General features: G+C 43.7%; 1 protein-coding gene across 10 annotated transcripts in view; it reads right to left on the minus strand.

Annotated features, from left to right (window-relative positions):
* The window catches only part of DENND5B (DENN domain containing 5B), a 220707-nt gene that overhangs the window by 37183 nt on the left and 159356 nt on the right, over positions 1–24168 (minus strand). For all 10 annotated transcript variants that reach the window (XR_004176034.1, XM_031650404.1, XM_021922162.2 and 7 more), the window contains 5 exons: positions 22445–22597; positions 21504–21582; positions 12204–12285; positions 10267–10395; positions 6077–6198 (listed from right to left, as the gene is read on the minus strand). Coding sequence is in view for 9 of the 10 variants with exons in the window: in XM_031650404.1 (XP_031506264.1) it covers positions 6077–6198; positions 10267–10395; positions 12204–12285; positions 21504–21582; positions 22445–22597 (565 nt within the window). In the remaining variant the exon portion in view is untranslated. The remainder of the gene's footprint in view (positions 1–6076; positions 6199–10266; positions 10396–12203; positions 12286–21503; positions 21583–22444; positions 22598–24168) is intronic.

Genomic DNA, 24168 nt, shown 5'->3' on the forward strand with positions numbered 1-24168 from the left:
GAGGGGTGGATGACTTTTTGGACAGTACTGTTTCTTGGGCAATGCTTTAAAGCGCTGCATTTCAGAACTTTCCTGTCCCAAGTTTACAGAACAATATGCAAAAACCACAAATAATAAACAATGGCACCTCCACTCTGGACATACCGTGAAGTCTATAAACCACAACTTGGAAAGCTATTAAGGTGACTCAGGTGCAAGAGGAGCCCGGGGAGGCTCTTCCACAGACACACCACTAGATGTCACTGCCCTATTACCGTCCTTTGCTCAAATGTGGAAGCACGAGAGGTCAGACGTTACGCATGTCCTCCCTTCTTTTTTTTTTTTTTTTTTTTTCAGACAGTCTCGCTCTTGTTGCCCAGGCTGGAGTGCAATGGTGCGATCTGGGCTCACTGCAACCTCTGCCTCCCAGGTTCAAGTGATTCTCCTGACTCAGCCTCTTGAGTTAGCTGGGATTACAGGCGCCTGCCACCACACCCGGCTAAATTTTGTACTGTTAGTAGAGAGATGGGGTTTCATCATGTTGGCCAGGATGGTCTCCAACTCCTAACTTCAGGTGAGCCACTGCGCCCATCCCTCCCTTCTCTTTTTAAAAAATGGGAACATGGCCGGGCATGGTGGCTCAGGACTGTAATCACAGCACTTTGGACGGTAAAGGCAGGTGAATCACTTGATGTCAGGAGTTCGAGACTAGCCTGGCCATCATGGTGAAACCCTATCTCTACTAAAAATATGAAAAAAAAATTAGCTGGGTGTCGTGGTGTGCACCTGTAATCCCAGCTACTTGGGAGGCTGAGGCAGGAGAATCGCTTGAACCTGGGAGGCAGAGGTTGCGGTGAGCCGAGACTACACTACTGCACTCCAGCCTGGGCAACAGAGTGAGACTCTGTCTCAAAAAAAAAAAAAAAAAAAAAAAAAAAAAAAAAAGAAAATGGCTGGGTGTGGTGGTTCACGCCTGTAATCCCAGCACTTTGGGAGGCCGAGGTGGGTAGATCACAAGGTCATGAGTTCGAGACCAGCCTGATCAACATGGTGAAACCCCGTCTCTACTAAAAATACAAAAATTAGCCAGGTGTGGTGGCACACACCTGTAATCCCAACTACTCAGGAGGCTGAGGCAGGAGAATCGCTTGAACCCAGGAGGCAGAGGTTGCAGTGAGCCGAGATCACGCCATTGCACTCCAGCTTAGGCAACAGGAGTGAAACTCCGTCTCAAAAAAAAAAAAAATGGGGACGGGCCAGGCACGGGAGCTCATGTCTGTTATCCTACCTAGCAACTTGGGAGGCTGAGGTGGGCAGATCACTTGTGCTCAGGAGTTCAAGATCAGCCTGGGCAACAAAGTGAGACCTTGTCTCTATAAAAAATAAAAAAAAATAATTAGCCAGGCCTGGTGGTACACACTTGTAGTCCCAGCTACTCAGGAGGATGAGGAGGGGGGAATCCCTTGAGCCAGGGAGGTCAAGGATGCAGTGAACTCTGAACCCACTACTGCACTCCAGTCTGGGCAACAGAGTGAGACCCTGTCTCAAAACAAAAAGGGGGGAGATGGCTTAAGCACATAAGCATTTTTGTCCATCACAGCCATACATTTCTGGTTTTTTGTTTGTTGGTTTTCTGGAGACAGGATTTAGCTCTGTCACCCGGTCTGAAGTGCAGCAGCCCAATCAGCGTTTACTGCAGCACTGACCCCTGGGGCTCATCCACCTCAGCCTCCCCAGTAGCTGGGACTATAGGTGCATGCTACCACACCTGGCTAACTTTATTTATTTATTAAGAGATAGAGTTTCGCTCTTGTCGCCCAGGCTGGAGTGTAGTGGCATGTTCTTGGCTCACTGCAACCTCTGCCTCCTGGATTCAAGTGATTCTCCAGCCTCAGCCTCCCAAGTAGCTGGGATTACAGGCGTCTGCCACCTTGCCCGGCTAATTTTTGTATTTTTAGTAGAGAAGGGGTTTCGCATAGCCGGCCCCTAGCTAACTTTTTAATTGTTCTTTTGTTGAGACAGGGTCTCATTATTTTGCCCAAGCTGGTCTTGAACGGGACTCAAGTGATCCTCTTGCCTTGGCCTCTCAAAGCGCTGGGACTCCAGGCATGAGCCACTGCACCCGGCCTGTTTTGAAATTTTGAAATTTTTTTTGAGACAGGGTCTTGCTCTGTCACTCAGGGTAGAGTATAGTGGCACGATCTCAGCTTACTGCAATCTCCATTTCCTAGGCTCAAGTGATCCTCCCACCTTAGCCTCCCAAGTAGCTGGGACCAGAGGTGTGCACCACTACGCCCAGCTATTTTTTTGTAGTTTTAGTAGAGACAGGGTTTTGTCATGTTGCCCAGGCTGGTCTCAAACTCCTAAGCTCAAGAGATCTGCCCACCTTGGCCTCCCAAAGTGTTAAGATTACAGGCATGAGCCATCTGCCATGTATGTATGTATGTATGTGTGCATGTATTTATTTTTGAGACAGAGTTTCACTCTATCTCCCAGGTTGGAGTGCAGTGGTGCAATCTCGGCTCACTGCAACCTCTGCCACCCGGGTTTAAGCAATTCTCCTGCCTCAGTCTCCAAAGAAGATGGGAATACAGGGACCTGCCACCGTGCCTGACTAATTTTTGTACTTTTAGTAGAGGCGGGGTTTTTTTGTTTTTTTTTTTTTTTGAGACAGAGTCTCGCTCTGTCACCCAGGCTGGAGTGCAGTGGCCGGATCTCAGCTCACTGCAAGCTCCGCCTCCCGGGTTCACGCCATTCTCCGTCCTCAGCCTCCCGAGTAGCTGGGACTACAGGCGCCCGCCACCTCGCCCAGCTAGTTTTTTTTGTATTTCTTAATAGAGACGGGGTTTCACCGTGTTAGCCAGGATGGTCTCGATCTCCTGACCTCGTGATCCGCCCGTCTCGGCCTCCCAAAGTGCTGGGATTACAGGATTGAGCCACCGCGCCCGGCCGAGGCAGGGTTTTATAATCTTGGCCAGGCTGGTCTTGAACTCCTGACCACGTGATCTACCGACCAATGCCTCCCAAAGTGCTGGGATTACAGGTGTGAGCCACCGCACCCGGTCACTATTTATTTATTTTTTGAGAAGGAGTCTTGCTGTCATGCCCAGGCTTGAGTGCAGTGGGGCGATTTCAGCTTACTGCAACCTCTGCCTCCCGGGTTCAAGCGATTCTCCTACCTGTCTCTGGAGTAGCTGGGATTACAGGCGTGTGCCCAAAACGCCCAGCTAATTTTTGTACTTTTAGTAGAGACAAGGTTTCCCCATGTTGGCCAGGCTGGTCTCAACCTCCTGACCTCAGGTGATCCACCGCCTCGGCCTCCCAAAGTGCTAGGATTACAGGTGTGAGCCACCATGCCCAGCCATTTTGTTTGTTTGTTTGTTTAAAGTAGGGTAGAATCAATATTTTTTGTTATCCTTGGGATTTCTGCCCATTTGATCATAAGCGGGGGTGTTAGAAGCCCTCCTTGAAAGATCTACAAGTAGGATGAAAAACATTTACTGAAGAAGATGCCTAGATACAGCCTCACAGTATGAGCTCATGGTTCAGTGCACTCTTAGATGAGGAAAACAAATGAAATAAATGGTTCATTTCCCTAATTTTACATAAAATACTTTATGTTAGGTGAATAGTCTCCCTTTGTGTCCTTTTATTTTGCTTTAGGATAGGAAAATGTCAGAGAAAAGGCCATACTTTCATGGTTTAGTAATCATCAGAATCAAATGGGTTTTGAAACTGAAAGCAGAAGAGGTTAGTGTAAGACTTTATTTTAGGTGCCAGAGGCTTCTCTCATTTCTTGCATTGATAGGATAAGAAAATCTGCAGAAAAAAGGCATGTTTAGGGTCAGCAGTTCTGTGGCTGCAAAAGGCCCACAGATGCACAACGGTGATTTCATAGTTTAAGTATGAAAAAGCAACATGATTAAATTTAAAAATTTCTTTCATGAAGAATTCCTCAAATTGAAAGAGTTACTCAGATGAAGAGACATCTACAGGCATAGGGAGGATCTTAGGACTCCTCTACTGCTATTTCTTCTTATTTATTTAGAGACAGAGTCTCACCCTGTTACCCAGGCGTGATCTTGGCTCACTGCCACCTCTGCCTCTCGGGTTCAAGTGATTCTCCCACATCAGCCTCCCGAGTAGCTGGGACTACAAGCATGTGCCACCATGTCCGGCTAATTTTTATATTTTTTGGTACAGATGAGGTTTCACCATGTTGACCAGGTCAGTCTCGAACTCCTGACCTCTCACATAAGTTATCCACCGCCTTGGCCTCCCAAAGTGCTGGGATTACAGGTGTGAGCCATTGTGCCTGGTCTCTTTGATTTTAAAACTGTATGTAACGTTTTAGTTTCTTATACCTGCAGTAACCTAATCAATGCCTTGACAGGCATTACAGGCTGGCCTAATCCCCATTCCAATTCCCTTTTCCTTTGTCTGCCATTACCAGAGACTGGAAAGCCAAAACCTACATAATTCTGGTCAGTGAAATGTTAGTGATATTTATTGAGATTTTTTGGAAAATTATGTCTTTCTAGCACAGATCCTGCCCCTCCTTGGCACTCTCTCCTTCCTGTTGGAAGGTATACTGAGAACAGCCATGTTGAAACCATGAGGTAACTAGCACACACAGAGCATGTCTAAGGGGAAAAAGACAATGAGCCTGGGTCCGTGACAGCACTGCCCACTGCCTACTTTGAGACCTTTATTATGTAAGTGAAATCATTAAGCTGTAAACCACTGGTTTTCAAGTTTCTGATACTTGCAGCTAAATGCAATTCCTAATTGATACAAGTAAAAATTCTCCAAAGTAAGGAAGAGGACCCACTGCAAATAAGAATTAGCAACGAAGGAAAGAATAAACACTATCATTCAGCTTTCTATAAAAAATACATCTCTTGGCCAGGCTCGGTGGTTCACGCCTGTAATCCTAGCACTTTGGGAGGCTGAGGCGGGTGGATCACCTGAGGTCAGAAGTTTGAGACCAGCCTGGCCAACATGGTGAAACCCTGTCTTCACTAAAAACACAAAAATTAGCCGGGCATGGTGACACATGCCTACATATAGGCTTGTGATTTGGGAGGCTAAGGCAGGAGAATCGCTTGAACCCAGGAGGTGGAGGTTGCACTCCAGCCTGGGAGACAGAGCCAGACACCATCTCAAAAAAACCAAAAACAACAACAAAAAAATCTTCAGGTCAAGAGTGGTGGCTCATGCCTGTAATCCCAGCACTTTGGGAGGCTCAGGCAGGTGGGTCACTTGAGATCAGGAGTTCAAGACCAGCCTGGCCAACATGGTGAAACCCCATTTCTACTAAAAATACAAAAATTAGCCAGGTGTGGTGGGGCGTGCCTGTAATTCCAGCTACTCAGGAGGCTGAGGCACAAGAATCCCTAGAACCCAGGAGGTGGAGGCTGCGGTGAGCTGAGATCATGCCACTGAATTCCAGCCTGGGTGACGGAGTGCGACTCTGTCTCAAACAAAAAAAAAAATCTCCAATCAGCATTTCCTTCCAAAGTTGAATGATGTCCAATTATATAAGTTTATTATTATCACACAGTTACTTTCAACTTATGTGTTAAGATATTGGAATATTTACTTAATAAAACATTCCTTTTCACATCTGTTGTAGGTAACATTTCCTATCCAAGACTGGGTTTCTTGGGAAGCAATCTCTGAGTCAGAAATTAGCATGCACAATGCTGCTCCTGGGACCAACATGTGAGAAGGAAAGCAGGATTGGTTAAGCAAGATGTTAAGCTTCAACGCAGTCTCAATGAAGTTCTCATCTATCTAACCCCCATGGTGAGCTCCCGGACAGCTCTTTGTTCAGTCATGGGATGCTGGCTGGCACTGGCAGAAGGGATCATCTTGTGAGGTACTTTTCTTCAGTAAGGCATTCTCCACAGCCTGACAGTCAAGGGTTTCCTGTAGCACTCCTAGCATTTGGGGAATATCCTTTATTCCTAAACACAGATCTGGGGGGATGTCACAATGTCACATACACTATGGCATATCTTGCTTTAAAAAACATAAATGCTTTTATTCCATTAGCCACCTCAGTAACCCTTAACAGTCAATTCTCTAAACTTACTGATAGTAGTGAACACACTGGTGAAGCAGAAATAGTCCACAGCATTGAGAGAAAGAAGGTGGTAAAGAAACTGCTCTCTTTCTTCTTCACAACGTAGAAAAGCGTATCGCTTATAAAGCTTCCTAGGAAAGGGTAAGACAAGCACAAGACAGTAGTATCAAAGAAAAAAAAAAAAAACAAGACAGTAGTATCATGTATTTTTCATTATGTCTTTTTTTTTTTTAAGACAGAGTTTTTCTCTTTTTGCCCAGGCTGGAGTGCAATGATGCAATCTCAGCTCACTGCAACCTCCGCCTCCTGGGTTCAGGTGATTCTCCTGCCTCAGCCTCATGAGTAGCTGGGATTACAGACATGTGCCACTACGCCAGGCTAATTTTTGTATTTTTAGTAGGGATGGGGTTTCAACATGTTGGCCAGGCTGGTCTCAAGCTCCTGACCTCTGGTGATCCATCTGCCTCTGCCTCCCAAAGTGCTGGGATTACCGCTGTGAGCCACTGGACCTGGCCATTTTGTTTTTCTTTTGTTTCTTTCCCATTATGTCTTTTTTCCAAGATGGGGTCTCGCTATATTGCCCAGGCTGGTCTTGAACTCTTGGACTCAAGTGATCCTCCTGCCTCAGTCTCCCAAAGTGTTGGGATTACAGGCATGAGCCACTGGGCCTGGCCCTCATTAAGCCTTGACTAAAAATAAATAGCTCCTCTTAGACAAACACCTTTAATCTTGAAAAAATAGATTCACATCTATTTCAATTCATAAAATGGATATATAAACAGTTAATAAAACACTTTTAACCTAAAGAGTAATTAAGAAAAAAATGCATCTATTTTATCAAACTAATAAAGACTTAAAAGTGATGACCAGTGTTGACAAGGAAGAAATGAATGCCATGCTCACAGTTGGTGGGACTGAAAATTTCAGGAAAGCAATTCAGGTAACAATTATTTTAAACCAATCATACCCCTTGACTCATCAATTTCACTTTTAGGACTCAGTCCTAAAGATACAGATGAAATGGGGCAAAGATTTCATTAAACAGCTACATTTAAGCACTTTCCCAAGTGTTTTATAGGTATTAATACATTTCATTCTCACTCTATGAGGTAAGTCTATCAGTGCCTTTTTTTTTTTTTTTGAGATGAGGTCTTGTTCTGTCACCGAGGTCACGGTAGTACAGCGCCGACTTAGTAACAGCTCACTGCAGCCTCGACCTCCTGGGCTTGAGTGTGCCTCCCACCTCAGCCTCCCAAGTTGCTGGGACCACAAGTGCATGCTACCACGCCCAACTAATTTTTTATTTTTAGTAGAGATGGGGTCTCACTATATTGCCCAGGCTGGTCTTGAACTCCTAGGCTCAAGCAATCCTCCCCCCTTGGCCTCTCAAAGTGCTGGGATTACAGGAGTGAGCCACCAGACCCAGCCTAGTGTCATTTTACAGACGGGGAAAAGAGAGATACAGGAAAGTTAAATATCTTGTCCAAGGTCATTCAAACACTAAATAGGGAAGGCAATATTTGAACACAAGCATTCAGACCTCAGAGTTTAAACTCTTGTGATATGGTGAAATGTTTATGGTACACTGTTAAGCTAATAAAAAGGATGATATTGAATTGCAAATATAGTATATCTTAGTAAGAGAACATGCATAGAAGAAAAGTACAGAAGAAAATGTGAAATATTTAGTGTTCTTTATAAGCAGGATCGTTAAGTGGTTATCATTTTCCTCTTTGTACTTTGGCCACTATGAGCATAAATCACTTTTTTTTTTTTTTTTGGGGACAGAGTTTCACTCTTATTGCCCAGGCTGGAGTGCAATGGCACAATCTCGGCTCACTGTAACTTCTCGTCTCCCAGGTTCAAGTGATTCTCCTGCCTCAGCCTCCCAAGTAGCTGGGATTACAGGCATGTGCCACCACGCCCGGCTAATTTTGTATTTATAGTAGAGATGGGGTTTCTCTATGTTGGTCAGGCTAGTCTTGAACTCCTGATCTCTGGTGATCCGCCCGCCTCAGCTTCCCAAAGTGCTAGGATTACAGCTGTGAGCCACCACACCCAGCTTGTTTTTTTTTTTTTTTTTTGAGACGGAGTCTTGCTCTGTTGCCAGGCTGCATGGAGTGCACTGGCGCGATCTCGGCTCACTGCAACCTCCGCCTTCGGGTTCAAGTGATTCTCCTGCCTCCCCTCCCGAGTAGCTGGGATTACAGGCATGCGCCACCACACCCAGCTAATTTTTGTATTTTTAGTAGAGACGGGGTTTCACCATGTTGGCCAGGATGGTCTCGATCTCCTGACCTCATGATCTGCCCACTTTGGCCTCCCAAAGTGCTGGGATTACAGGTGTGAGCCACTGTGCCTGGCCAGTAACTTTTTATAATTGGAAAAAAAAAAAAACAAAACCATGCCAGTTTTAAGAAAACAAGTTCAGATTCGCAGGCTGTATGTGACACTTCATTCTTTATCAAATCTACTCTTTGGACATTAAGAATCATCTGAAAATGCTCCAGGGGGTATGTAATCCAAGTGTGATATGTACAAATGCAAAACTACAAAAAGCACTGGGTTACTATGATGGGACTCTAATAGACTGTCATGTTTGAGGTCTTTGTTTAATTCTCTGCCTAACTTTGCTCCTGAGAAGTCAAAGTTCTTAGCCTTCAAATTAGCACTAATGTAAATCATAAGGGCAATATATTTCATCCAAGGTAGCTTTTTTTTTTTTTTTTTTTTTTTTTTGGAGACAGGGTCTCGCTCTGTTGCCCAGGTTAGAGTGCGGTGGCACAACCTTGGCTCAAGTGATTCTCCTGAGTATCTAAGTAGCGAGTATCTAAGTATCTAAGAGGCTTCTCCTGAGCCTCTAAGTAGCTGGGAATACAGGTGCATGCCACCATGCCCGATTAATTTTTGTATTTTTTGTAGAGACAGGGTTCTGCCATGTTGGCTAGGCTGGTCTCAAACTCCTGACCTCAAGTGATCTGCCCACCTTGGCCTCCCAAAGTGTTGGGATTACAGGTGTGAGCCACTGCACTTGACCTCGAAGAGGGTTTCTTGATAGAGTAAACAGAAGAAATTAAAACGGTTAACAATTAATTGACATGTACTTGACTGGTTTCCTGGCTCTAAACCAGTGGTCCCCAACCTTTTTGGCACCAGGGACCGGTTTCATGGAAGATAATTTTCCCATGGCTGTCGCAGGGGCCGGGGAGGGGGAGGTGGATTCAGAATACAATTGTTGCACCTCAGATCATCAGTCATTAGAATCTCATAAGGAGCAGGCAACCTAGATCCCTCACATGCGCAGTTCGCAATAGGGTTTGTGCTCCTCTGAGAATCTAATGCTGCTGATCTGACAGGAGGTGGAGCTTAGGCGGTAATGCTTGCTTGCCCTCGGCTCATCTCCTGCTGTGCAGCCCTGGTTCCTAACAGGCCACAGACCAGTACTGGTCCATGGCCCAAGGGCTGGGAACCCTTGCTCTAAACTGCTGAATGCAAGGCTCTCAGAAGAAGCCCTTTACTGGGACCTCCTCACAGAACTTATTTTTTTCTTTTTTTACTCCAGGTTTTATCTGTGTATTTTACAATATAACATAAGGTTTATATAAATTTAACCTATCTTTTGGATGTTACCGTCAGCTTGTATGAACTAGCTAGCTTTCTGCCTGATTCTGGCAGGGCTTTTTCTTTTTTTTTTTTTGAGACAGTCTCGCACTGTCGCCCAGACTGGAGCGCAGTGACGGGATCTCGGCTCACTGCAACCTCCCACCTCCCAAGTTCAAGTGATTCTCCTGCCTCAGCCTCCTGAATAGCCATGACTACAGGTGTGCGCCACCATGCCCTGCTAATTTTTGTATTTTTTGTAGAGATGGGGTTTCACCATGTTACCCAAGCTGGTCTTGAATTCCTGGACTCAAGTGATCCGCCCACCTTGGCCTCCCAAAATGTTAGGATTACAGGCAACAGCCACCACACCCAACTGCAATCTGGCCTTTGGCTGTTATGTTTGGTGTGTCCTCCCTGAAATGACCAAGTATTACATCAAGACAGAGTTCTCAAAGCACATGCCTGTTAGATAAAGAAGAATGCACATACACAGGAAACAGCACTTCATACTGAAGAAGCCAGTCTGTCAGTTTACGCAACTTGCTTTGTATGCACAAGGGTATAGAAACAGAAATGTATCAAAGATGGTATCTTACTTGGTAAGTGGTTGGTTAGAAAGCAACTGCTTAAGATGCTGGGACAACAGCTTCTTTTCTAGAGACAGTCTTATCCATGCCCGAGCTCGTCCAACATCAGTCTTGATCTCACTCATGTTTTGAATATGCCTAAAGAATAGTGGTAACAGCAAAGATGTAGATCTTAAGGATAATGCTGACTAGAAAAGAAGTAAAGAGTGAACAGTACTGGGCACAGAAAGGTTATTTTATACTTAAAGGGAGCAGTCGATAATATACAATTGATGTTGATTAAATCTTTGAAGGTTCCATCTGAATCATGAAGTTAGTCTCACATCATAATTGCCATTACAACACAAGCACACAGACAATGTCATAAGATAAAGCATTTAACACTCATTCACTCTTTCAGGCTTCATTACGTCCTTGCTGAAGAGTCATAGATACCTGTAAATAAATATTTCTGATTCTCAAAAAAAAGTAATGAAACAGGGTGAATACTTAAGTTGCTTTTCAAAGTAACTGTTCTATACCATAATTAAATATCAGCCACAACTTCAATCCACTGAATTACTTTTCAAGTTGCACTGGACAACATATGGAAAATATGAAATCTTACGTTCTATGGCATTAGAGAAAAAAAGCCAGACTGCACTGATAATCTTTAATTGGCTAATTATTTAAAAATACAGGGTCTCGCTATGTTGCCCAGGATGGTCTCAATCTCTCGGTCTCAAGTGATCCTCTTCCCTCAGCCTCCCAAAGTGTATGACCCACTGCACTCGGATCTTATAATATTGCTTTAAACCCACACATTGTAAAGGTTGACTAAGTATTGTACCTAAAATATTTAAAAGACAAAAGCCTCTGCCTTCCTCATTCAATAAATCTGTGTTAGGTATCTTGATGTCTTCTAACGATTTCTTAACAGTAATTGCAAGTGATGATTCTCAGATCTGTATTTGCTTCAAACTAAGTCTACCTGATTGCAATTGTTCTGCCACATATCCTGCCATTATTTGCAGATTTTTTCTTCTGTATCGGTGGGCAGCAGGTATTTAAGGCAATTTAAAAAACTGAACAAAAGAAGCTATAAAATAGTTTAGGATGGGCACAATGGCTCATGTCTGTAATCCCAGCCCTTTGGGAGGCCAAGGCGGGAGAATCACTTGAGCCCAGGAGTTCAAGGTCAGCCTGGGCAATATTAGATCCCATCTTGGCCGGGTACGGTGGCTCACGCCTGTAATCCCAGCACTTTGGGAGGCCCAGGCAGGTGGATCATGAGGTCAGATCGAGATCATCCTGGCTAACATGGTAAAACCCTGTCTCTACTAAAAACACAAAAAATTTGCCAGGAATGGTGGCACATGCCTGTAGTCTCAACTACTCAGGAGGCTGAGGGAGGAGAATTACTTGAACCTGGGAGGCGGAGGTTGCAGTGAGCTGAGATCATGACACTGCACTCCAGCCTGGACAACAGAGTGAGACTCCATCTCAAAAACAAAAAACAAAAAACAAACCAAAAAAACCCTGTCTCTAGTGAAAATCAAAAAAATTAGCTGGGCGTGGTGGCAGGTGCCTGTAATTCCAGCGACTTGGGAGGCTGAGGCAGAAGGATTGCTTGAGCCTGGGAAGTTGAGGCTGCAGAGAGTGGCGATTTCACCATCGAACTCCAGCCTGGGTGACAAAGCAAGACCCTGTCGCTAAAGTAAAATAAAATAAAAAAGTTTAGAGATGCTTTAAAACTCTTCTCAGCTGCATCTTCCATTTGAATTTAATGTCAGGAAACAATACAATGGTATAAAAATAAAATAAATGAAACCATAAAAATACTTTCTTCAGAATTACATAAGCCAAAAATACACATAGCCATAATTATTTGAGCAATTTAGTTAAAAGCCACAAAATACTTCAAAAAGTTACCACCACATGCTAACACATGTATTAATAACAAATACCTCATGTCCTGGATAAGAGAGACCCTGAGTGTTGGCAACATAACTCCTGACTCAGATTTTCTTCTTTCTGGTCCGAGGGCAACTATGTAGAAAAATATCAGCAAAATATTAGAAAAGTAATAAAAAAATATACATGGTTCATACTAAATACTTTGAAACTGCTTTGATAAGAAAAAATTTTAACAATTTATATCATCTAGCCCAAAATGTCAAAGAACAAATTTTAAAGAAAATAGGGTCTTGCTCTGCCACTGAGCTTGGAGTGCAGTGTGTAGTGGTGTGATTGTGGCTCACTGCAGCCTCGACCTCCTGGGCTCCAGCAATCCTCCCAACGTAGCCCTGTCCAGAGTACCTGGGATTACAGGTGTGCACCACCACACATGGCTCATTTTAAAAATTTTTTGTAGAGACGGGGTCTTCCTATGTCTGGGCTATTTTATTAACACAGTAAATCAGCTATTTTCTTTTCTTTTCTTTTTTTTTTTCTTTTTGAGATGGAGTTTTGCTCGTTGCCTAGGCTGGAGTGCAATGGTGCGATCTCAGCTCACCGCAACCTCCACCTCCTGTGTCCAAGTGATTCTCCCGTCTCAGTCTCTCGAGTAGCTGAGATTATAGGCATGCACTACCATACCTGGCTAATTTTTTGTATTTTTAGGACAGACAGGGTTTCTCCATGTTGGTCAGGCTGGTCTCAAACTCCCAATCTGAGGTCATCTGCCTGCCTTGGCCTCCCAAAGTGCTGGAATTACAGACGTGAGCCACTGTGCCCAGACCCAGCTATTTTCTTTCTATGTAATCTGGAACTGCTTTTGGAAATTTTAAACGAATCACAAAAGACCACCTAGCAAACGATGCAATGCATACAAATTCTGGCCATAAGGACCAGGCACTTTTTTTTTTTTTTTAAAAACATAGTCTTGCTGTTGCCCAGGCTGAAGTGCAGTGGTGTGATCTTGGCTCACTGCAACCTCTGCCTCCTTGGTTCAAGCAATTCTCATGCCTCAGCCTCCCGAGCAGCTGGGACTACAGGTGTGCGCCACCACGCCCAGCTAATTTTTGTATTTTTTAGTAGAGACGTGGTTTCACCATGTTGACCAGCTGGTCTTGAACTCCTGAACTCAAGTGATCCGCCCGCCTTGGTCTCCCAAAGTGCTGGGAATACAGGTGTTAGCCACCATGCCTGGCCAGTTACCTTCTAGTTACTCATTCTAATAGCTCTAGATAATTACATGAAAGCAATGTATATAAATTAAGCTACTAAAAATGTGAAACATCTCTGGGCTCATGAATTGAAGTCACACAATTAAACTCTTGAAGAGTGAAAAAAAATCCTGTGTGCTCAGTCCTGGAATCCCAACACTTTGGGAGGCCAAGGCAGGAGGATTACTTGAGCCCACGACTTCAAGACCAGCCTGGGAAACATAGGGAGACCAGCCTGGACTACACAGAAAGACCCCGGTTTTGCAAATAATTATATGGGTTTGGACAATGGGAAGCTAAATATATATATATATGTCTTTTTTTCAATTAGCTTTTTTTTTTTTTTTTTTATAGCTGAGCATGGTAGTGTTCACCTGTAGTACCAGTTGCTTGGGAGGCTGAGGTGGGAGGATCACCTGAGCTTACCACTGCACTCCAGCCTGGGCAACAGAATGAGATTGTCTCTTAAAAAAAAAAAAAAAAAAGAGGCCGGGCACAGTGGCTCACGCCTGTAATCCCAACACTTTGGGAGGCCAAGGCAGACGGATCACGAGGTCAGGAGATCAAGACTACCCTGGCTAACATGGTGAAACCCCATCTCTACTAAAAAATACAAAAATTAGCTGGGCTTGGTGGTGGGCACCTGTAGTCCCAGCTACTCAGAAGGCTGAGGCAGGAGAGTGGCATGAACCCAGGAGGCAGAGCTTGCAGTGAGCCAAGATTGTCCCACTGCACTCCAGCCTGGGCGACAGAGCGAGACTCTGTCTCAAAGAAAACTCTAAGATTTCAGGCTCTTCAGTCTGGTAAGTTTCTACCTTGAAGTTCAGAGTCCAAACTACAGTAATTATAGCATGCAAAGTGAGTAATCTAAATAGACACTAAGTATAATGTCCATGAGTATTCTCTTATGAAGCCTGAATAGCTAACATTTATGAAAGAACAGCTAACATTTATGATAGCTAACAATTATGGGATTACAGGTGCATGCCACCACACCTGGCTAATTTTTGTACTTTTTGTAGAGATGGGGTTTTGTCTCTATGTATGAAAGAAGGAAAGATTATTCTCATACAGCAACAGCTAAGCAAAGATCTATTGGTTAATATATTGTAGTTGCAGTGTTTGCTCTCATGCTCAAGGAGAGGCCATGGAGTTTAGGCCTTTCATTTCTGTCTTCTCATCTATAAATATAAATGAAATTCCAACATCATACTCAGCAAATACACCTATATAAGTAGAACTGAGAATGTAAATTTTTGCTATATATTAAACCTATCATTTTCTGAGTTTTTAGATTCTTTCCACTTTGGGGGGCTGGGATACAATACCAAAACACATAAATATATATGAAGTTGGCACTAAAGGAAGATAGGGAACATTTTGGTGTATTATGATCCCTATGCTTTTGACACTGGCAGGTATAAATGAGTACTGATGGGGTTGCCAGAAGGAAGAGGTTGTGGCCAGGCCAATCTAAAAGCACTACTTTCGAGGGTCTTCCATACCATGTGATGATAAATAGGACATTCGTTGTAGCGATTTTGGGAGGGAGTTTCAGTGGGGCACTAGACCCATTCATCTTGACACCCAGGAGGTAATAAATGCTGAGGAAATTGTTCCAGACTTGCAGGGAATGTGTTATGTGTTACTGAACAAAGCGCATCTTTTTTTTTTTTTTTAAGATAGAGTCTCACTCTGTAGCCCAGGTTGGAGTGCAGCGGCATGATCTTGCGTCACTGCAGCCTCCATCTCTGGGCTCAGTGATCCTTCAACCTCAGCCTCTTGATAGCTGGGATTACAGGTGCGTGCCACCACACCTGGCTAATTTTTGTATTTTTTGTAGAGACAGGGTTTTGTTTCTATGTTTATGTTGCCCAGGCTGGACTCAAACTCTTGGACTCAAGCAGTCTGCCTGCCTCCGCCTCCCAAAGTGCTGGGATTACAGGCATGAGCCATCACACCCGGCCACATCTTTCTTTTTGAGGACAAAGTGAGATGGCTCAGAGAATGCCTCTGTACTCCAGATGATTAGACAAAATGAAAGATGGCCACACAGGCGGTAAGAAATAGATTGACAGAGGAAAAAAGGGGATTTGAAACCATAATTAACAAGTTGGCTAGAAGGAAACATGACAACCAGAAGTAATCATGCCTCTCAAACTAGAGAGCAAGTGAGAAACTTCGTTTTAAATAATAAGAGATGGGGGTCTCACTATGTTGCTCAGGCCGGTTTCAAACACCTGGCTCAAGGAATCCTCCCATCTTGGCCCCCTAAAGTGCTGGAATTACATGTGTGAGCCAGTGTGCTTGGCAATTCCTGTTGTTTAAACTACTCAGTTTGTGGTACTCTATTATGGTGGCCCTAGGAAATGAATGTGGTAATTTATTAGTGACTCTGGAGAGAAGAGTTTAAAAGCCTGTGAGCAGAGGGCAGATTAGGGGTTTGGAAATGGAACCACTTCTTTTATCTAGAGACCTAAAATCTAAGATTTCCATGAAGCCTACTCCAGCTAGAAGATAATTTTATAAACTATTTAAATGTATACTTCCATTACTATTTCTTAATTGAAAATACTCAAACAATAGGCCACTTTCTCCTTCAAAATAAAGATTCATGGATTTAATTCTTGGCTACAAGAATTTGCTCATCTGCCTGAATCAAACTACAAAATTAGCCGGGTGTGGTGGCGCATGCCTGTAATCCCAGCTACTCGAGAGGCTGAGGCAGGAGAATCGCTTGAACGTGGGAGGTGTAGGTTGCAGTGAGCCGAGATCATGCCACTGCATCGTGTCTCGGCAACAAGAGTGAGCGAAACTCCGTCTCAAAAAAAAAAAAAAAAAAAAATGAACACAAGTTAAACGTTTACTTTCTATTTGGAGTGGTGAATTTTATAAATGTAGCACAGATAGCAGTTTTTGAGGGCAGAGTTTGTATATTTCTACAGAACCATGTACAGTCTATAGGTAGGTAAGTAATTAATAGAAAATTTCTGATGAAGGTAAGATGAAGAGTGACTCAAAATTCCTGGGTTAGATCCAGAAAAAACACTTAAAAGCAGCATTTCTGGCCAGGTGCGGTGGCTTACACCTGTAATCCCAGCACTTTGGGAGGCTGAGGTGGGTGGATCACCTGAGGTCAGGAGTTCAAGACCAGCCTGGCCAACATGGTGAACCCCGTTTCTACTAGAAATACAAAAATTCGCCAGGTGTGGTGGCACATGCCTGTAATCCCAGCTACTCAGGAGGCTGAGGCAGGAGAATCGCTTGAACCCAGGAAGTGGAGGTTGCACTGAGCCAAGACTGCGCCATTGCACTCCAGCCCAGGCAACAAGAGCAAAACTCCATCTCAAAAAAAAAAAAAAAAAAGGAAAAAAGGCAGCATTTCCATTACCTTCAGTGGAAGGGTTCTACACCTACACCCTGCCAAAATCCATTTCCAGTTACTAGTAGAACCTTGTCTGAAGGTGCAAAGTTTAAGAACTGGCTCAACATTTTTATTTATTGTTACTATTTTTTGGAGACAGGGTCTTGCTCTGTCACCCAAGCTGGAGTGCAGTGGTGGGATCACAGTACTCACTGTAGCCTCAACCCCGTGGGCTCAAGCGATCCTCCCACCTCGGCCTCCCAAGCATCTGGGACCACACATGTGTGTCACTATACCTGGCTAATTAAGACAAAAAACATTTTTTTTTTTGTAGACAGGGTCTTACTATGTTACCTTGGCTGGTCTCAAACTCTTGGGCTCAAGTGATCCTTCCACCTCGGCCTCCCAAAGTGCTGGGATTACAGGACTGGGTCACCATACCCAGCCTCCCAACACTTTTTTTTTTTGAGACAGCATCTTGCTCTGTTGCCCAAGTTGGAGTGCAATGGCATGATCTTGGCTCACTGCAACCTCTGCCTCCTAGGTTCAAGAGATACTCATGCCTCAGTCTCCCGAGTAGTTGGGATTACAGGTGTGTACCACCATACCCGGCTGACTTTTATATTTTTAGTAGAGACGGGGTTTCACCATGTTGGCCAGGCTGGTGTCGAACTCCTGGCCTCAAGTAATTTGCCCTCCTTAAGCTCCCACAGTGCTGGAATTACAGGCGTGAGCCACCACACCCAGTCCTCTCAACAAATTTAAAGGTTAAAACTTCTGAGTGATGTGTCAAGAACAGTCTTTGTTCTAGGACCAATTGTATTCTGAAATTCTTTCTCTAAAATAGGATGTCAAACTACTAGGTGCAGTGATCACTAGGTCAAAATTAATACTGCCTACCCACTATGGTCCTCTTGCTATCTTTCCATTCCTCTACAACCCTTAAAATGTCTCTGACTCCTGTTCAGTGCTGCTTCTGAAGACTCACGATAATAATCCAGCATCTAGTCTCATCATGATTCAATGCTAGTAAGAATAATGTTCAAACCCATCATAAATCTTTTTTTTTTTTTTTTTGACATGGAGTCTCACTCCATCGCCCAGGCTGGAGAACGGGGGAGCAGTCTTGGCTCACTGCAACCTCCATCTTCCAGGTTCAAGCGATTCACCTGCCTCACCCTCCTGAGTAGCTGGGATTACAGATACCCGCCACCATGCCTGGCTAATTTTTGTATTTTTAGTAGAGAGGGGGTTTCACCACGTTGGCCTGGCTGGTCTCCAACTCTTCATCTCCAGTGACCCATCCACCTCGGCCTCCCAAAGTGCTGGGATTACAGGCATGAACCACCATGCCCAGCCCATCATAAACCTTCAAGGATCTTTCCTAAATATGACAATGCAGACTGTTTATTGCCATTAATTAGGAAGCTTAATAATTGGCAAAAAAAAGTACTTGGTAGAAAAAAATTCAGATTTTAAAAACTGTTAATTTTTGCATAATTACGACTTACTCCTTAAGAATGAGAGATTTCAATTTAAACTGATGTTTTAATACATATTTTATATTCTTATAAATATATATATATTTCGAGACGGAGTCTCACTCCGTTGCCCAGGCTGGAATGCAGTGGCGTGATCTTGGCTCACTGCAACCTCTGCCTCCCAGGTTCAAGTGCTGGGATTACAGGCATTGAGTCACCACGCCTGACCTCATTTTGTTTTTTAACAGAAAAAGTGGCAGAGGAGATGGACACTAGAGAATGCTTTTAAATTTGATCTGAATCTTTATAAATATAGTTACAGTCAGAGACAGCAGAACCTTGGCATTCTGATTGCAGGAGCTCCAGGGCAATGTAGTCAACTCATATTCCTAGCTGTCTGATTAAATACATTTAAACACTAGGTTTCTAACAATAAATACTACATTTAGGGTAGTGTTGCCCTCTAGGGGCAGTGAGGGAAAAGAAATTAGGGTGAACAAAAGGGTCTTCAGGCTGGGCGCAGTGGCTCACGCCTGTAATCCCAACACTGTGGGAGGCCGAGGCAGGCGGATCACGAGGGCAGGAGATCGAGACCATCCTGGCTAACACGGTGAAACCCCGTCTCTACTAAAAATACAAAAAATTAGCTGGGTGAGGTGGCAGGCGCCTGTAGTCCCAGCTACTCAGAAGGCTGAGGCAGGAGAAGGGTGTAAACCCAGCAGGCAGAGCTTGCAGTGAGCTGAGATTGCGCCACTGCACTCCAGCCTGGGCGACAGAGCGAGACTCCGTCTCAAAAAACAAACAAACCAACCAACCAACAAAAAAAACGGGTCTTTAAGGCCAGGCATGGTGGCTCACACCTGTTATCCCAGCACATTGGGATGCCAAGGGCAGATGGATCACTTGAGGTCGGAAGTTCGAGACCAGCCTGACCAACATGGAGAAACCCTGTCTCTACTAAAAATACAAAATTAGCTGAGCATGGTGGTGCACGTCTGTAATCCCAGCTACTCAGGAGACTGAGGCAGGAGAATGGCTTGAGCCCAGGAGGCAGAGGTTGCAGTGAGCCGAGATTGTGCCACTGTACTCCAGCCTGGGTGACAGGAGCAAAATTCCATTAAAAAAAAAAAAAAAGGTTTAGTTTAAATCATATTTGTAATGCACTCTTTTTTTTTTTTTTCCTGAGATGGAGTCTTGCTCTTGTTGCCCAGGCTGGAGTGCAACAGCACAATCCCAGCTCACTGCAACCTCCGCCTCCCAGGTTTAAGCGATTCTCCTGCCTCAGCCACCTGAGTAGCTGGGATTACAGGTGCCCGCCACCACGCCTGGGTAATTTTTGTAATTTTAGTAGAGATGGGGTGTCACCATGTTGGCCAGGCTGGTCTTGAACTCCTGACCTTGTGATCCGCCCGCCTTGACATCCTAAAGTGCTGGGATGGTAGGTGTGAGCCACTGCACCTGGTCAATGCACCATTTTTTTTCTTTTTCTTTTTCTTTTTTTTTTTTTTTGAGATGGAGTCTTGCTTTGTCACCCAGGCTGGAGTGCAGTGGCATGATCTCGGCTCACTGCAACCTCCGCCTCCCAGGTTCAAGTGATTCTCCTGCCTCAGCCTCCTGAGTAGCGGGAATTACAGGCACACACCACCATGCCCAGCTAATTTTTGTATTTTTAGTAGAGATGGGGTTTCACCATGTTGGTCAGGCTGGTCTCGAACTCCTGACCTCATGATCTGCCAACCTCGGCCTCCCAAGTACTGGGATTACAGGCATAAACCACCATGCCCGGCCCCTGCACTCTTTCTTAAACTGTGTTAGGCTTATGACTTTTTGTTGTTGTTGTTGTTTTGAGATAGAGTCTAGCTCTGTCACCTAGGCTGGAGTGCAGTGGCACGATCTCAGCTCACTGCAACCTCCACCCTCCCGGGTTCAAGCGATTCTCCTGCCTCAACCTCCCGAGAAGCTGGGACTATAGGCATCCGCCACCACCTGGGCGAGGTGGCTCATGCGTGTAATCCCAGCACTTTGGGAAGCTGAGTAGGGCTGATCACTTGAGATCAGGAGTTTGAGACCAGCCTGGCCAACATGGCGAAACCCCGTCCTTACTAAAAATACAAAAATTAGCCGGGTGTGGTGGTGGGCACCTATAATCCCAGGTAGTTGGTAGACTGAGGCAGGAGAATTGCTTGAACTTGGGAGGCAGAGGTTTCAGCGAGCTGAGATCACATCACTGTACTCCAACCTGGGTGACAAGAGGAGACTCCATCTAAAACATTTCTGAATATCCAAAGTAATCCATACTTTATGAAAAGGTTCCAAAATGGCTGATTCAGTATAAAGCATTTTATCTCAATTAGCTTACCACAGTTACTTCTACTTTTTTGTGAAATAGATGGTTATTTTATATAAAGAAAAGCATGTGTTGTTGTGAAAAATACACAGTAGGTAAGAACACTTAGCTTAAGAAACCCTACATAATTCTAATTAGCTAAAAAATTATGACACTTCTAACATATTTTCTATAAACTGAAGAAGAGATTCAACTCCTGAAATTTTTTGAGATATATGTACATATTTTTTCCCTGAAAGATCACTAATGATGGTTATAAAACTTTTTATTTTTGAGATGGAGTCTTGCTCTGTTGCCCAGGCTGCAGTCAGTGGCACCTTCTCGGCTTACTGCAACTTTTGCCTCCTGGGTTCAAGCGATCCTCCTGCCTCAGCCTTCCGAGTAGCTGGGACTACAGGCACCCACCACCACGCCCAGCTAATTTTTGTATTTTAGTAGAGATGGGGTTTCACCATGTTGGCCAGGCTGGTCTCGAACACCCAACCTCAGGTGATCCGCCCATCTTGGCCTCCCAAAGTGGTGGGATTACAGGTGTGAGCCACCGTGCCTGGCATAAAACTTTTAAGAAAAAAAATATTCTGATGCTACTGAGAGTAATGTATCCTTGCATGGCCATTTACAATTCATTGGGGGTTTTCACATGATACCTTGCTTGATCAGCATGACCATTCCAGCCTAGGTAATCTCATTTTCCCTACTTTATGGATGATGAAGCAGGACTTCAGAAAGGGCAAATAACTTTTTCCAGGTCTCACAGTTAGTCAGTAATACTGCTCCTTCTACTTTATCCCATTATTGGCAAAATGAGTAAATTTTAGCTTGAGAGAGAAAGAGAGCAAGACAAGGCCATATAGTATTGAGTCTTCTCAGAGTCCAATGCTGCTAGTTCTTTACCAATGATGTCATACCTGGTGATTCTGCAAGGTGCTCTTGTTTCTCTTCTCTGTCCTGAAATTGAATTAAATGTGACCACAAAGCCGACTTCCCCTGAAAGCACAAGGTGTGTAAAAATTTCATAAGAAATAATTCATCATAAAATAATTTCTCATCCAAATCATTCATATTCCAATAGCCATTTAGAAGTTTGGTGACCCAAGCTTATTCATTCCTAGCTGTATGACATTCTGAGCATCTTCTGCATGTATCATAAAGGTCATCCTTTGCCTCACTGAGAAGACTGGCAAAAGCCTGGGGAAAGGAAGCAGCTAAGCAAAGGGCCAGCATGGCAGGCAGAAGATTTCTGATGTCTGCTAGGTTGTTACTTAGTTGTATATAATTAGGGCTGTCTACACTGGGTACATTAGTAACCATGGGATTAAAATGCTCTAGCAGCACAGAATGTACTTGTGTACATCTATATGTAAAATATGTTTGGATATATGGAGTGGCAATAAGACAAAAAAATAGAGGTGAGAGGAGAAAGAGAAAAAGGGAAGAAGAAAGAAACACGCACGCATCAGAAAAAAATCAGAAAGGGAGACTAGAGAGACGAAAGCAAAGAGACCATTTGAATTTTTTCACCCTGAATTATTAGATCTAACTTAAAATGGCAAGGAACTGTTAATTCTGGACAGTGACAAAGGCAAACATTTAATGGAACTTACTAGGGATACAGCCTCTGCAATGATGTGCTATTTCATCCTTTCCTGCTTAGCAGGAAAGATCCCAAACCACCTCCTGCTCATGGGTTATATTTTCTTGTTCTGAAATTAAAATGTCTGTGGCATTTTTCTAGTCCCCTTGTGACAAAAGAGCCTATTTGTTTTTTAATGACATATTTTTCTCCTTGTTACATTTCTTCACAGGGCTCTTAACTGGCCATGTCACCAGGACCTCCTAAAACTGTTACCTGCTTGACCTGCAAGCCATGGCTCCATATCCTCTCCAGCAGGTCACAGAGGCTGGCGATCAAGGTGTTCTCCTCCAGGCCGGTGATGTTTGCTTCTCCATGGCCAAGTTCCACTGCTTCGTGTCCCATCTTCTCCACCAACATGCGCTTTGTCTAAGAATATCACGTGTAGTCATAAGGCACCCCAGTAGTGAAACCAAAAACCAACAAGTCAATTACTGAAGTAGGAGACTTGGTTTCCCTTCATTATACCTCTGTTTGCAGATCTGTAATCACCTTGGGAAAAAATCTCTTAATCTTGGTGGTCAACTAATTGGAGTAATATAATTTATATGTTACTATTTTGTCAGAAAAAATGGAGTGTAGCTAAAGAGAAAATAAGATAATATTTGTAAGCATCCCCATGTTGAAAAGATGCTTATGTACAACAATTGTCAAATTATTAACTTCTGTGATATTGGGGAATTACAGCAGACCTAGAAAATGTACTGTCAGGGTTGGGTATGGTGGCTCACACCTGTAATCCCGGCACTTTGGGAGGTCGAGGCAAGTGGATCACCTGAGGTCAGGAGTTCGAGACCAGCCTGGCCAACATGGTGAAACCCTGTCTCTACTAAAAATACAAAAGTTAGCCGGGTAGTAGTGCCACACTCCTGTAATCCCAGTTATTTGGGAAGCTGAGGCAGAAGAATCGCTTGAACCCAAGAGGTAGAGGTTGCAGTGAGCTGAGATTGCACCACTGTGCCAGCCTGCTGGGTGATAGAGCGAGACTCTGTCTCAAAAAACAAAAAACAATAAAAAAAGAAAATGTACCGTCAGAATATGGAACCCCATCCTGCCACCACAACTTGCCCTATCACTGCCCCAGCATCTTAGCATACTAAAGATTCTTGCACTTAGTTTGATTGCACTTAAGTAAAAACCAGAATACAAATGGGCAGCTCTAAATTTTTTGAGAACTCTAATTTGTGAATGAACCAGGACTTTCCTTCTCTTTTCCTTTTTTATCTTTTCTTTGTTCATCAAGCATACACCAAAAAATGCAAAGAAAATGGAAATCAGTTTCATGTAAGTTAATTTGCATCAGTCTTAGTAGCTTTTATAAAATGTAAAATGAGAGAGAATCTAGCTCTTTTAGGCAAGAACTTTAATTCACCACTATATTCTGATGCTGAAAATAGTGCATTTATTGAATATGCAGAGAAGGTACTCAAGAAATGACTGTCAAATAAATAAATAAAATTATTAGCTAAAATGATGTTTTAAGTTTTGTCAATTTGTACTGCTACCTCCAAAAAACACAAGTTTCTGAGAGGAGAATGCTGTGCAATATACACAAACCTACAACACAGCCAAAGTATTTTTCCTTATGGGGATGAAAATCATGTATAGGCACAAATAAGGCTGTACACAGCTGCATACACAGACACAAGTGTTGCCTTTCACATAAGATGACAACATTCCTGACGCAAATTATGAGTGGCTTAAGACATGCGTTCATGTTGGTGAGGAGGACAGCAATGTCTGAAAAGGGGAGAAAAATGATACAAGGCTCTCATGTCATTGATTCTGTGGGCAATGAAGAACCCATGGAGGTTCAATACCCCAGTAAAGAGTACATGAGGTCAATGCCACAATAAGAGTTTTCTTCTAGCAAAATTACATGCTTAAATGGGGGTTAACTCAGTTCATCTTAGCCTCACACATGGTGTAAACATGAATGC

Source organism: Papio anubis, chromosome 9 (genome assembly GCF_008728515.1).
Source record: "Papio anubis isolate 15944 chromosome 9, Panubis1.0, whole genome shotgun sequence".
Classification (NCBI taxonomy): domain Eukaryota; kingdom Metazoa; phylum Chordata; class Mammalia; order Primates; family Cercopithecidae; genus Papio; species Papio anubis.